The sequence below is a fragment of the Gymnoscopelus microlampas genome (assembly GCF_963454915.1).
Source record: "Gymnoscopelus microlampas genome assembly, chromosome: 12".
Lineage (NCBI taxonomy): Eukaryota > Metazoa > Chordata > Actinopteri > Myctophiformes > Myctophidae > Gymnoscopelus > Gymnoscopelus microlampas.
The window spans coordinates 50743737-50759209 of record NC_139949.1 but is presented as its reverse complement, the minus strand read 5'-3'; the positions used below and the strand labels follow the sequence as shown (position 1 = coordinate 50759209).

The 15473-nt window shown below is 45.5% G+C and overlaps 1 protein-coding gene across 3 annotated transcripts in view; it reads left to right on the top strand.

Annotated features, from left to right (window-relative positions):
* Positions 1-14092, top strand: part of LOC311057945 (rho GTPase-activating protein 24-like) — a 16557-nt gene extending 2465 nt beyond the window's left edge. For all 3 annotated transcript variants that reach the window (XM_084075158.1, XM_084075159.1, XM_084075157.1), the window contains 8 exons: positions 1130-1337; positions 2133-2265; positions 2827-2900; positions 3336-3457; positions 5994-6306; positions 6952-7145; positions 7674-8553; positions 9836-14092. In XM_084075158.1, the coding sequence (XP_083931284.1) occupies positions 1130-1337; positions 2133-2265; positions 2827-2900; positions 3336-3457; positions 5994-6306; positions 6952-7145; positions 7674-8553; positions 9836-10076 (2165 nt within the window). In that variant the 3' untranslated portion in view covers positions 10077-14092. The remainder of the gene's footprint in view (positions 1-1129; positions 1338-2132; positions 2266-2826; positions 2901-3335; positions 3458-5993; positions 6307-6951; positions 7146-7673; positions 8554-9835) is intronic.
* The last annotated feature ends 1381 nt before the right edge of the window (positions 14093-15473 follow it).

The window sequence follows — 15473 nt, the reverse complement described above, 5'->3', positions numbered from 1 at the left end:
TGATTTCAGATTGTGTGTCAAGCTTGTGCAGATCATCTGTAGTATATCGCAGGAGCAGAGTCACACCGCCAAACTGAACACAAAACCATTGCGATAAATGCTTGATAAGTGTCTGTCTGACTGAAATGGCATTTACTGTAGATTCAACGTTCCTCTTTTTGTTCACTGTTCAATTCCATCTGTATTCTGTCAGTGTGTTGCTCTCTCTTCCTCCGTCCTCAAGGTCAGTGTAAACTTGATTATACCCACAGGGGGACATTCAGGTGGTCTAGGCAGACAAACAAGATAAAAACATTAAATAGGATCTACTGCTCTGCCACCAAAATGTGGAATGCCCCGACGCATTCCGTATGTATCACAGGTTTCTTTCACAATTGGCCTAAAAAAAAAACTTTCTTGACACCACAAAGGCGTGTCATTTGCCGCCGTTTTTCCTTTTTTATTTGTTGATGACATATTGTGTTAATTGTTTATGCTATGTTGATGAATTGAATTCATAGGACTACAAAGGAAACAAGACTTTTTGGTGTTAACCTTTCAGCCATAATGTCTGACTGTACCTCGCTCTGTTCACATTCCTGACTAACACATATTCAATCAATCAATCAAGAAAGACGTTACAAAGAAGTAGTTCAGGGTAAACGAGCATCACCCACCCTTTCAGGGACATCATATGGGGTCCCATGCAGGGGATGGCAATTCATCTAGCGGGTGGCAATTGCCACCCCTGAGCATTAACATTTAAAACTCGAATTCAGTTCTTTTGTAGATATTTATTTTTTGCAGATTCACTGATTGCAGATCGGCGCTGAATCTATCTACAGTAGCCTACATGTTGTTGTTGTCTTGTCTGCAACCATACATTAATTCTCAACCTGTTTCAACCTGGCATCCCTATTTTGGGGCGTGTCACTATCATGGGCAAACAAACATTTTCAAACATTTGAATTACCTTTTTTTCCAAAAATAGTGAAAGTAATGGATCTACAAGTTCAGAACGCGATGCGTTCTGAACTTGTAGATCCATTACTTTCACTAATCTTCAAATAGGGTTCAAGTGGTAATTTATTTTGCCACCCCCTAGTTTTCAGTTTTTTTTAATAACGCCACTGCACCCTTCTTTCTCCAGGTGTGTTTGGCCAGCGTCTGGAGGAGACGGTGCTGTACGAGCGTCGCTACGGGGTGCGCGTGGTCCCCCTGGTGGTGGAGCAGTGCGTGGCCTTCATCAAGGAGAGGGGTCTCCACGAGGTGGGCCTGTTCCGCCAGCCGGGGCAGGCCACCCTGGTCAAGGAGCTGCAGGAAGCCTTTGACGCCGGGGAGAAGCCCTCCTTTGACAGGTATAGCTTTAAAGGGATAGTTCACCCCAAAAATCATTTTTTTCCTATCGATTAGTCACCCCATGGAGACTTGAATTCAAAGATCCATTTCTTTGTTCTTGTCTCATTCCTAAGCCAATAATTTGATGAGTGGCAGCAGTTCCGGTAGGAGACACAAAGAGTCTCCGTTGTGTCTCCTACCGAAAACGCTGCCAACCGGTCCGCTGGTCATCAAATTATTGGCTTAGGAATGCGAAACAAAAACTAAAAAATATCCATGAATTCAAGTCTCCATGGGGTGACTAATCGATAGAAAAAGAAAAAATAATTGGGTGAACTATCCCTTTAAGGTCGGGCGTGTGAAGGTGTGTTTGACAGGTATAGCTTTAGGGATGGGGTGTGAAGGTGTGTTTGACAGGTATAGATTTAGGGACAGTTGTGTGAAGGTATGTTTGACAGGTATAGCTCTTAATTGATCCCTTTGAGTTTTGGGGGTTGTGCACTGAGTTAATTGATTGCACCATAAAAGTGTCGAACTCGTTATGTGCTTGTTAGTGCTCTCTCTAACCAATGAATGCATCAAAGGCAGCCATCACTTTGAAACCTGTCAGAGAGGGGAGGGGGAGGGGGGCAGTGTGTGTGTACATACACATATCTGAAAAGCTACCTAGTTGGCCTTTAATGTCTGACTGTACCACGTGCTGTTTACATTCCTGACTAATAAAGTATTCAATCAATCAATAAAATACACAGTGCTTGTCTGGTATTATAATTCAAAACTTGTGCTGAATGTTCCTTTGTGGCGTGTTGTTGCAGTAGCACAGATGTCCACACGGTGGCGTCCCTCCTGAAGCTGTACCTCAGACAGCTGCCAGAGCCCCTGGTTCCGTACAGCAGATACCAGGACTTCCTGCTCTGTGGGCAGAAGCTCTCCTCTGAGAGGACACAGGTAGCCTTTGTTTACCTTAGTAGCATCCTGGCATTAGTAGCATCCTCCCCCCTCCTCCTTCTGCTGCTACTAATTGGCTTTGACTGACATGTATGTATTGTACTGTATGTCTTCTGATGAATTGAGTACAATGGCTCACAATGGAAACTGTTAAAGGTAGGGTAAGTGATATGTTTTGGTTAAACCAAGAAGGGTTTTGTTAAACGGTTAAAGTACTGTATTCTAATAGTATTCATTGCTATCGAGTATTTGTTCAATAACAGGGGTCTCCCTGTCTCTCCAGCTCTTTGATAAACAGAAAATACATTTCCAGGTACAGTAGGTGACAAAATGTCAGCCAATCAGGAGAGAGTAGCCTACCCATTTATCAGCTTAATTCAGAATGAATTCAGAATGCGAGTGTGTTTTCACACTGTGTGGGTGTTGTGACTTTGGGAAGACCCTCTGTGTGGTCCTGGTGGAAAGTAACTATGTACATTTACTCAAGTACTGTACTTAAGTACAATTCTGACTGAGGTATTTGGATGGCAAATAAATAAGCACATTCTCTCGTGTCCACAGGGTCTGATGGAGCTGAGGAGTTTGCTTCACGACCTGCCGGTGGCAAACTTCAACCTGCTCAACTACATCTGCCAGTAAGTTAGTTCACACACACACATGCATGGAGTCTGCGTTCTACACAGTAGCATCTATCCTGAGCATCATTTTTTACCTCTTAAACCCTATTCTTAGTCGACCGGAGTCCCCCAGGAGTCTATACTAGGGACCCTGATTATTTCAGTCTTACTCTGAATATCTTTGCCGGAAATAGCCGATCTACAAGCTGACACGTGTCGTCAGCTTGTAAATCGTCTATTTTCGGTTCATGTGGTAACCCTGCTTCTCTCAGTGAAATCTCTCAACAATGGTATGTTTCAATTCGAACTCCACCACACTGTGTGTGCGTGTGTGCGTGTGTGTGTGTGTGTGTGCGCGCGTGCGTGTGTGTGTGTGTGTGTGTGTGTGTGTGTGTGTGTGTGTGTGTGTGTGTGTGTGTGTGTGTGTGTGTGTGTGCGTGCGTGCGTGTGTAGATTTCTCAACGAGGTCCAGAGCTACTCCAGCTACAACAAGATGAGCTGCCAGAACCTGGCCACTGTGTTTGGACCCAACATCCTCAGGGCCAAGGCTGAAGACCCTCACAGCATCATTGGAGGTTCGATTGAAAGTTTTGTTATAGCGTCCTGCACCACAAGATGCCCATGCAGCCCCCCCACACACACACACACACACACACACACACACACACACACACACACACACACACACACACACACACACACACACACACACACACACACACACACACACACACACACACACACACACACACACACACACACACAGGCTTACAAGACACTCACATCGTTCATATCGTTGCTGTCGGGCAGAAACCTCAATATCTCCATATTCTAACTGTTTTTTCGTAAATTAGCGTCCTACTTGATCACACTACAGCGTCTCACACAACAGCATCTAAAGTAGCAGATCTACAAGCTCGAAACGCTGCGCAGAGATCTACTAGTTTTGATGCTTTTGAATTAGAATCCTGAAAAGTAACGGTTTTATGAGGGTTTCCACCCGACAGAGACTATAATATACATACCAACTAGGTACCAAGACGTCCACAAATAAAATGCAGTAATATACAGTAATTGTCCAAGCTGTGAGTTTGCAGGTATGTCCTTCTTCAACGCAATTAACTGCCATACCTTCTTCTCTAGGAATTTGCCTAAAACTTTCAGACATCCAAAACAAATCAGGATTCTTATCCTGCATTTATTATTTTTTTTACAATGGAGGTAATCTATATCCTAATAGATGTATAGACAGACAGACAGACAGACAGACAGACAGACAGACAGACAGACAGACAGACAGACAGACAGACAGACAGACAAGACAAGACAAAACAACATGCACTATAAAAGCCAGCGACGGTTACTGACTAGTCATTTCATGTGGTTGTCTACGTCTATGTTTATCTCTCATCTTTCGATGACAGATGGTCAGTCAGAGAGAGTCAAAGATAGACTCTGGATGTCTCTCACTATGACATCATGTTTATGTGAGGCCTGAGGCTTCTCATGGCAGCGCTGTGCAGATTAAACACACATTGCAGTCTAGTGTGACAGCACTCTAAACTTACGTACATGAGGAGTATATGTAGCGTGATAACACTCCTAAAACAGGGGTCTTCAACGTTTTCAGGCCAAGGACCCCCTAGCTGAGAGAGAGATGAAGCAGGGACCCCCTCGATATTGTATAAAATTGTGTTTCAGATTCAACTTTTTTTGTTTACTTGGTCTGCTCTTTTTTCCCTCTACACCAAACACCTCTTTTACCAAAAATAGCCGATCTACTGTACAAGCTCACAACGGCTCGCGCTGCGAGGCGTTGTGTGCTGAGCTGTGTGTGTGCGTGTGCGTGTGCGTGTGCATGTGCGTGTTTTTTTGTTTACTTGGTCTGCTCTTTTTTCCCTCTACACCAAACACCTCTTTACCAAAAATAGCCGATATACAAGCTCACAACGCCTTGCGCTGCGAGGCGTTGTGTGCTGAGCTGTGTGCGTGTGCGTGTGCGTGTGCGTGTGCGTGTCTGTGAAGAGCTAATCTCCGGCACCGTTGGCACGATCGCAGTGAACCTGTGCACACACACTCCCTGGATGTCAGAGCAGAACCTCTGACCCAAATTTTTCAGATCGGCCAGTTATAGCGCCACCAGGAGGCAGACTTTTGCTAAACATTCTTTTTATATGAATGGCAGATTCATTTGTTGACCTCACATCCTATAGTTTGTATAGTTTCAATGTACAGATGATTTATTTTTGGATATTGTTTATTGTAAAAGTACAATATTTGACTATGAGATGTAGTGGAGTAGAAGTAAAAGTATTGAAAAAGGGGAAATTCTCCAGTAAAGTGAAAATTCCTCAAAAGTGTACTTAAGTACAGTACTTTAGGGGGGGGGAACACACACACACAACCACGCACGCACGCACGCACGCACGCACGCACGCACGCACGCACGCACGCACGCACGCACGCACGCACACACACACGCACACACACACACACACACACACACACACACACACACACACACACACACACACGAAATATGTATTTATGTCCACATAAACAGAAGTACAAGATGTACAAAGGACATAAACACTGTCAGTGCAGTCAGATAAAGGGAAAACAGACCGTTACAAAGTGCATGTAAAGCAGAGCATTGTTACATACAAAACTAAAGATTGCATACTTGTCAAACACAGCGGACAACAATCATGGGTAAAGGAAACAGCGCCAACACCACTTGAACCCTGGCATCCATTTTCTGAGGAGAACTTTAGCCAAAAATAGCAGATCTACAAGCTCACAACGCCTCGCGCGGTGTGAGCTTATAGATCTGTTATTTTTGGCAAAGAGGCTATACTGTAGGTGTAGAGGGAAAAAAGAGCAGCAAGGGTTGATCTGAAACACAATTTTATACAATATAGAGGGGGTCCCCGTTTCATCGCTCTCTCAGCTAAGGGGGTCCTTGGCCTGAAAACGTTGAAGACCCCTGGTATGATTGGTAAGACCTGTGAAGGAAGTAAGGAAGTGGCCCAATTACCTTCCAATACGGCTGCGGTGCATAGAGCCTATATTGTAAATATAAATGGTTTGTGCGTGTGCTGCCCCCTGCAGGTGCCGCCGTGGTGCAGCAGCTCATGTTGGAGCTGATCAGAGAACACCCGTCTCTGTTCAGCTGCAGACCTCCGCCCGCGTCTTGCTCCGCCCGGCCCGCCGCCGAGGCGGGGGGAGGCGGGGCCTCCTGCACGTCGTCCAGTAGCAGCAGCGCCCTCCTCCGCAGGCATCCCCAGCTGCCCCGCCCCTCGGTCTGCTCCCGCCAGCTCTCTCTGCCTCTCATCACGGAGCGCCTGGGTGGCGGCGGGGGGGCGGGGCCCGGCTCCGTCTCCACCAGCCCGGCTCAGTCCAGCACAGATCAGCACAACCCCAGGTTTGATTGATTGATTGATTGATTGCAGTACTGTAGGCTACTTAAGTACAATTTTGAGGTATTTCCAATACTTTTACTTCTACTCCACACTGTGTGGGTGCTACCAGATCATGGTCGCTCCCTCTAGTGTTGTGACTGTGGGTGTCACTCACTTTGGAGAAGTAGGTATGAGGGTACTGAGGGCACTGTCTCTTTGACTAAAGGTTTGATTTATCGTTATTTCATTCATTCATTTCTTACTTTCTCGGAAAGTCCATTGAAATTTCCATTGAAATAGCAGGATAAGAACAAAGTTGGGTAAAAACAAGCAAATTACAGAGTATAAAAAAAATCAATAAAAGCAATAAGAAAATTGCATCATTGATTCTCTAAGTTTTGAATTTCAACGAAAGGAAATTATTAATAGAAAGCAAGAATGTTTGTGTTTTAAATGAGTCTAGTCATGGTTCAAATGGAGTTTTAAGTTACAATGGGTTTGCATAGGAAGAGGGCGTGTCTGATAAAATGAATATCAAAATACTGAATCAAGCAACTTAAAAACTGCGGTGCTCACAAAAGCCTGAGTGTTTTGGGGTAATTAAAATGACCCCATGAAAGTGATACAGATCCCTTTAACTGTTGCACCCCCCTACTCCTTTCTCCCAGCTGTGTTCCTTCCGGTGGTGCTGTTGACTCTGTCAGCCAGAAGAGACTGCGAGGGCATCGCTACACCTCGTCTCACCCAGAGAACTGCTTCAGTCCCCTGCCCTCCACCAGCTACCAACCGCCCCAGCACCACCATACCACCACCACCACCAAGCTGGACTACCAGCACCACCTGGCCTCTAGTGGTGGAAAAAGTACCTACTCACATTTCCTACTTCAGTAAAAGTATCAATAATGCCATGTAGAAATACTCTGTTACAAGTGAAAGTCCGGAATTCAAAATTACAGTAAAAGTATAAAAGTATTGGTATCAAAAAGTACTTCTTATGCAGAATGTCCCGTTTCACAAGTTTTCAAATGTATAAAATCCTTTGAAAATAGCAGATCTACAAGCTCTCAAAGCGTCGCATCACGTCGCATTGTGAGCTTGTAAATCTGCTATTTTCAAAAGGCCGAAATGTTTATAGGGCTGAAGTGGTTAATGTATGTTTTGTAATAATAATCAAAATCTACAAAGAACTTGTAAGTTTTCAAATAATTGTAGTGGAGAAGAAAGTACAATATTTGCCTCTGAGATGTAGTGAAAAAAGAAAAGTATTGAAAATTGGACATGCTCAAATAAAGTAAAAATATGTCAAAATTGTACTCAAGTACAGTACTTGAGTAAATGTACTTAGGTTACTTTACACCACTGCTGGGCTCTAATCCCGCCTTCTCCACAGTTTCGACCGCGGTCCCGACAACCAGCGCCCTCCGGTCTGAGGACCCGGCGTTCGACGGCTCCAAGCCCAGGCCGGCGCTCCGCGGCTGGGCAGAGGCACGGCCGAACCTCGGGGCGGCGGAGGAGGCTGCTTGTTTCTGGGCCTCCGGGACGAGAAGAGGGACTGCGATGGTCGACGGTGTAATGCAAGGCACGGCCAGCGGGGGCAGCAGCAGCGACGCCCTGGACGACAGCACCCTGTCCGTCTACGACAACCTAGACAGAGTGTCGCTGAGCGAGAGGATGGACGAGGTCGACGGACCGCAGCAGCGCTTCGACGGCCGCTACTTCGAGGCCGCCAGCGCCACGGGTCACAACCTGGGCGGTCACACCGTCACCGCATCCGTAGAGGAGGCGGGACGAACTATCGACTCTATCGACTCTTCCTGGTCGTCCTGCGAGATAATCCCATTGGACGAGAGAGGCGATGGAGGCGGGGATAGCCCGGCCTCGTCACCGATGAGGAGATCGCCTGGGTTTCCTTCAAACCGGGGATCAGAAGACGACAAGAATGATGATGATGATGATGACGACAACAATGATGACGACGACGATGAGGACATTGATCATGTTGACGATGATGGCGACGACGAGGAAGACGAAGACGACGATATCTTTCATCCTAACACCCCTGAATCGTCCTCGGGCCCCACGGACGAGCATCTGAGTACAGGCAGCTCGGAGGTGTTCCTCCCCTCCGGCCCTTCAGACCTCCAGGAGTCGTCAGACCTCCCGGAGCCCCGGCTACAGCCTCAGGAGCCCGAGGACGTGCACTCTCTCCTGGTTGAGCTCCGGCAGCAGATGTCCGAGCAGAAGGCGGAATACCAGGCCAGGATACACAGGTGAGAGAGCTCTCAAGTTACATAACAAAACAATAAATACTTGCAGTCTTATAGACTGCCCTCGAAAAAGTGGTGTGCACTTCCATTTATATTTATACCCCTACCCAGGAAAGGGGGCGCGCCTTTAATAAAATGCCACGGCTTTTTAGGCTGGTGCTCAAATTGGATATGTTTACATCCAATTATTTCTTGTTTGCCAATCATCTCTCAATACCAGCAGTCATCAGCCACTGGAGTAGTGTGGTGGTGTTTACCTGTAGAAACACATAGCTCTCTTGCTTTATCTTGGTGTTTTCATGGTCATAATCAAAGTCAAGGCCAACACTATCGCAATCGTCACATTTCAGAACATAAAAGGTTAAAATACGGAGATTTCTGCCCAACAGCAACGATGGTCTGGTTGGTATGAGAATGATAGCAACAGTAGCAAGGCGCTCGAGTTGGTGCAGTGCTAAAAGTCCCTGCCCACCACCACAGAGGTTGTGGGTTCGAATACACCGCGGTGCATCCGGCTTTGTCGGGCGTCTATGCGAACACAATTGGCTCGTGTTCGGGGGAGGGAAGCCGGGCGGGGAGGAGGGGGATATTGGTCATTGCATTTACCCCTACGGGCTGGGGCGGCACCTGTCAACGGGGAGTGTTGGGCGGGAGGAGTAGGACGATGGCCCTACGTCCTCCCGGTGGGGGCTCCTCACTGGCAGGTGAGTCAGTACGATACAACAGCAGTGACAACACAGAAATGTGTGTGGAGAGGAATTCATTGGCATAACGACTAAATTGGGAAGAAAAAGGGGTACAAAAATGATTGGCTACTCTAAATTATATTTAAAAAATCACACCCTGTGTGAAGGTAGCGGCGCCTTTGATACATTTTGTCATCGATATGTTTATAGCCATGTGTCACGTGAAGCTTGACTTCACTTTGTTGACGGGTCTGACCAATCAGAACGTTGACGGTGAACACGGACAAAGTCAGGTATAGAGCAGAATACTCTATACCTAAAGCTATAGAGCGGCTAGCGCCGCTAAAATCACACCCATTGTGAAGAGAGTGGTGCCTTTGAAAGTGTAACTGGTTGCATCCTCAACAATCAGCAACAATATGTTGTCACGTGACACGTGACAACATATTGTCACGTGTCACGTGAAGCGTGACCAATCAGCCGTGCTCAAACATACGGACGGACATACGGACACACGGACAAAGTCAAATGTAGGAGTGGTTGGCATCACTCAAAGAGAGAGCGATAGCAACTGATGATGTGCTCTTCTCTTCCTCCAGGTTGGAGAGGTGCAACGACGCCCTCCAGGGGCAGGTGAGGGTACTGCGCGCCAGTCTGGAGCAGCAGAAACGCTGGCACAGCGTGGCGGAGATCAAGATCCGCAACGTGGAGCGGGCGCGGAACGACGCCGACCGCCGCAACGCCACCCTGCAGAGGGAGATGGAGCACTTCTTCAGGATGTTCGGAGAGATCAGCGGCGCAGAGGGCAGGAAGGGAGAGCGCTTTGTGCAGAGTTTCTGAGAGGGAAAGGGTGGATCACTATGGAGACATTCACCTGATGAGTTACAGTGATGTATTACTGTCATAGAGAGAGAGAGAGAAGGTAGAACGAACGGATGTGAACCGAGTGAGTGGCTTGGATTCATAGAGGAATAATATATCTAGATAGTGGACAGCCCCGCCCCCATCCAGGGGCGGATTAACCCTCCGTGGTGCCCGGTGCTACGGCCCGTTTCGGTGCCCCCTGGGACCGTTTTGTCAGCTGGGGGAGTGGGGGACTGCAGCGCGGAAAAAGGTCACTTCACCGGCGTGTTTCACCGTTTTAGCGCTCCTTCAGTAACATTTGCTTCAAAATTTCTGCGCTCTTGCGCCGATAGTTGAGTCTCCTTTGACTTTCTCCCCGCCGTTTGGTCCCCCCCCCAATGTTGGTGCCCTGTGCTGCAGCACCTAAAGCACCTAAAGGCCATTAAGCCGGCACTGACCCCATCTATTCATTTCAATGAATGTTGCTCACCAGCGCATGAAGCACCCGGAAGTACACTTCCTGGACTGGCGGGAGGGGAGAGGAGAGGAGAGGAGCGGAGCGGAGGACAAAACAAGTTGTGATGGATGGATGCAGGGTTCGATTTATATGAAAATTTGAAAAAACACGGGGACATTTTCTTAACCACTTAGGCCCTACAAACTTCTTTGTACAAAAAAAGGACTAATCTTTACAAATATCAGGGTAAATGTGGTTAACATACATTTCTAATTAAATTGTTGAACAGTGATATTATCAAACATAAATATCAAATATCAAAGACGGTCGACACTTCCCCAAAAAGGGAATGCATGTATTTGATACAGTCTGACCAGAATCAGGGATACAACATAAATATATCTCCACTGGCCATAAACATTTCTGACCGGAGGGAGTGAATCAAAAGCAGAGGCATGCGCTCAACTTACCCCGCCATCCCTCCCCAGAAATCTCAAAAGCACTGCTACCCTACACTCACACCCCAGGTGGAATCACCCGGAGGGTAGCCTACTACCAAGCCCTGGAAATCCTCAAGTCAAACATCAAATGCCTTGATAGGAGCTTCCTCCACTCTGCTATAACGACATGGAACAGCCTTCCCCCTGCAGGTTGTTGGAGACATTACATCAAGCAGTGTTCATGCCGTTAGGAAGAGGCTCAACAAACACCTCCTCAGTATGTGACACAAGGACACTTAATCATCAAACATTCAGTTTATGTGTACACCCCTGACTGAGTAGCTTTAGATCAGTGATAGGTTCATTGAAGGTTATTCATAAAGCCTGTATCTGCCTAAGCTTAAAAACATAAATCGAACCCTGAATGTCTGGATGGATGGATAGGCGGATGGCTGGATGTATAGCAGATCAATTTGTTGCACAGATAGATGGACATGAGAGACATGAGAGACATGAGACAGATAGAGTCAAGAGGAAACGTTGTGCTTTGAAGGTTGAGAAAATGGAAAAGTTTCTCCTTTGGGGGAGTCTACTTCTCCGCTCCCATGTTGCAACGTGTCCGTCTTTTAAAGATGGTCAGAGTGGGAAATGACCACCGGCCAAATAATACTGGTAAAGTCACATTATGAAATGTGACTGTCGTCCGTGAACCGTGACAATTCGTGACACAAGATGACCCGTCTTTGGAAGTGCCACTGTTTTCTAGAGCAGTGGTTCTCAACCTGTGGGTCGGGACTCTCAGGTGGGTCCCCACATGATTTGGGGTCCCCGGTCCCCAGATGACAGTGAAGTGACAATATAAGGACTTTTAAGACCATTTTAATAAAGAAAAGAAAAAAGACGATTACTGCATCAAAAGTAACAAACTATACTATAAACATTGGCCAACTTTTCAAGAAGCAAACATTTTGCCTCACAACGCCTAGCAACGCACAGTGCTCTACTGTGCTATTTTCACAATATTTATCTGTGGAACCGACTCAAACAAAATGTAATGCCTCAACTCCGACAATTCCCAAGTGCTTGTCAGGGTGGTGGGTCCCCAGTTCAAATAGGATTATTTTGGGGGGTTCGCACCCTGACCGGTGAAGTTTGGAGTCCAGCAGCCTCAAGACAAATGATATTCCTCGTCCTGGGAAAAAAATGTATTATGTGAGGGTGAAAGCACCTCCCGTGTCCATGGAAGTAGAGACTTATTGACTGCAACAAGCCTATGATGGTGACAGACATCAATAAACCTTTGAATAGTTCTATTTGCCATTCCGTATAAACCTGGTTTGTGTTGGAATGCCAGCCACAACATTATTGGATCGGTTGGTTAAAGCAAACGTCACTCTGGGATTATATATTTTTTGCTTATAGTTTAACTTTGTTTTCACAATTGTCTGTATTATGTATTTTTTGTACTGAATCCTGGTGTTGACCGGTTACTCCAATGCATGTAGAAAAGATTCCTAATGAAATTTCTAATGGAAAATTGGAGAAAAATAACTTGCTTAGCTTGAAAACAGTTTATTTTATCTGATGGCAATCAACAGTTCTTTGGCCTATTGAATCCTACAACTAAAGTTGTACATGAATTGTAATCACTAACCTTAATGGTCATAAACTTTGGATCAACCTGCAAATGATAGCTGGTTATATTATATTATATTATATTATATTATAAAGATATACTGTGGATAGTGAAATACAGAAATGGTGAGAGTTTGTGGCTAGTTGTTCAGTGATTCTCAACCTGTGGGCCGGGGCCCTCTGGTGGGCCATGAGGGTATTGCAAGTGGGCAACCAAATACAAATATTATCTGATCCAGATGTTCAAGTGGGCCCTGATCCAGACTACGGTTGAGAACCACTGGTCTATAACACACTTTGCCTTCTCGTGTGTTCGGCTGACACAGCATCAATGCCATAAAGCAGGGTTCTTCAACAGAGGGTCCGGGACCCCTAGGGGGTCCTCAGAGTTACTACAGGTGGAGCCGCCAAATATTTGTGTGATAGGAACCTTTTACCTTAACCACTTGAACTCTAGCATTCCTTATCTGAGGGGAACATTAGGCAAAAATTGCAAATCTACAAGCTCACAACGCCTCGCAGCGCGGCTATTTTCAGCAAAGAGGTTTGGTGTGGAGTGAAAAAAGAGCAGACTAAGTACAGAGCGAAAGGTCGAGTTTACTAAGTATTGAGGGTTTAAGACAAGTGGTTAAATGTCTGAAAATACACATTAACATGAATCCAACACTGATTATGGTCGCTGTCAAACAAGTCTATGAAACTACCTATGAAATCTATGAAAAACATTACTGCGGGAACAAATCTACAAATGTCTTCTAAATCCTATATAGCACTCGGGGCCGTGCTATGAGCTTGTATATCTGCTATTTTTGATAAAATAATGGTTATAACTAAGCTTAATCTGCAACACAATTGTATACACTAGTGGGGGGTCCCTGCTTCATCTCTCTCTCAGTTATGGGGTCCTGAAAAACGTTGAAGACCCCTGCCATAAAGGTTTATATGTATGGAATGCCCAGCCCAGTTTTTCTTCTTTTTTCTTTTTGTATGTTATGGCTTTTTCTGCCTTCATTGGATAGAGTACAGTTAGACTGACAGGAAATAATGGGGAGAGAGAGATGGGAAGTGACACGCAGCAAAGGTCATCGGGAACGGGACTCAAACCCGCATTAGCAGCCCAGGTGCCGGGACCGCTACGCCAGGACAATGATCAGTGTGCATGATGTTTCCAAGGTTGGTTGCAGGTCAAGCAGTGAAGTAATCATGCTGGATTGCTCAAGATCACAAATGAGACTTTTCACAGTTACTTTTGGGATAACTCTGCATTAAAACAAATCATTTGGAAGAACAGTGACACGTCCACAATGGAGCAGGAAGGAAAAAGAATAAATCCGATCAGAAATATTGAAATTTATACGATTTATGTGACAAATGAGTAAGAACTGTTTGTTCACACTCTCTAATTCTATACTTACAAACAAACAAACATTTGTATGACGCTTAAACAACCAAGTGTGATTTTCAGAATTGTGTTAAACTGATTGCTAGCATTATTGCCTGATACATTATTGTACAAATAAAGATGATATTGTTTTCTCTTTGATCAGGGGGATGAGGCCATCTAGTGGCCAATGTAATGTACTCCAGATCAACAGATTGGCAATAAATAACTATGAACTCACCAAGAGTCCTTTTATTTAGAGATATTTTAATGAAACCTCTGCTTTATTTAGAACAAGTATCTCTCCATAAAACCAGTGCTGACAGAAGGACAAGACAGGGCAGTTTTATTTGTAAAGCACATTTCAACAAGACAATTCAATGTGCTTTACACAGAACATCGAGCAAAGGTCATTTTGATTGTTTGATTGAATACTTTATTAACAGTTTGCAAAAACAAGGCATGGTGGCACAGATTCATACAAAAGAATGTTAAAAGGATGACCCAGATAAGCCCTCAGGGCTTGTTTCCATTAATGTCTTGTGTATTCAATTCATCGAGACATTTAAAGACAAACAGTGTTTCAAAACTTTTTCATGCCAAGGACCCCAAAATGGATATGTTTATCAAGGGGGGGGGGGGGGGGGGGGGTAGTATACAAGCTGTTTCTGCATTATGTTCGTTGTCCGTTGGTCACACAGTTCATGGAGACAGAAACAATTGTATAAGGTTAGCCCTTTTTAGATGGCATATTTATTAAAGATAACACATACAGCAATGTTATTTTCAGGCCATCAGATCAGAACAGAACAGATCACATGAATCCCTCCTTTATCATCCATTGATGATCATTGAAAGTAAAACAGTACATAACATCTTGCTCCATACATGAACTGGATCCAGGCCCAGACAACACAGGGCAGTCCTGTAGTTCCTTTAAACAGACCTTTCACCTCACATGGCTATTATTTACGAGACACTCCTTCAGGTGGCACCCGGAGGGGACTCCCGTTCCTTTTTTCAAGGTCCAAGTGCCGCGCCCTCCTTGACCAGGGTTTTCTAGAGGGAGCCTCCTTTAGTTGGGTCTTTAACATTCTATTATGTTTTGTCCGTTGTCTTCTTGTAGGTGGTTCATCTCATATGGATCAGTGCGTTGTTGTCCCTCCTGGACCTTCTAGTCTGTTTGAACACCCCTGTGGCAACATATACTACACACAGGGTGGCTCCCACAGCTAGTATCGCGGCAATGGATATGTTTGCGTTGTTGGTGTCAGTCTTAGTCTCTCTGTTAGTAGTATGAGGAGTGTACATTATGTTTCACAGCAGGGGAGCAAGGTAGGAGATGAATGCACCCCACACCAGATAAAAACATCCCCCATAACCAGCATCACCTTCTCCAGACAGGACCTTCCCCTCTCACCGGTTGTCACCAACCTGGGAGTAAAAATGGATCCTCACCTCCACTTCGAGGCCCACATGAA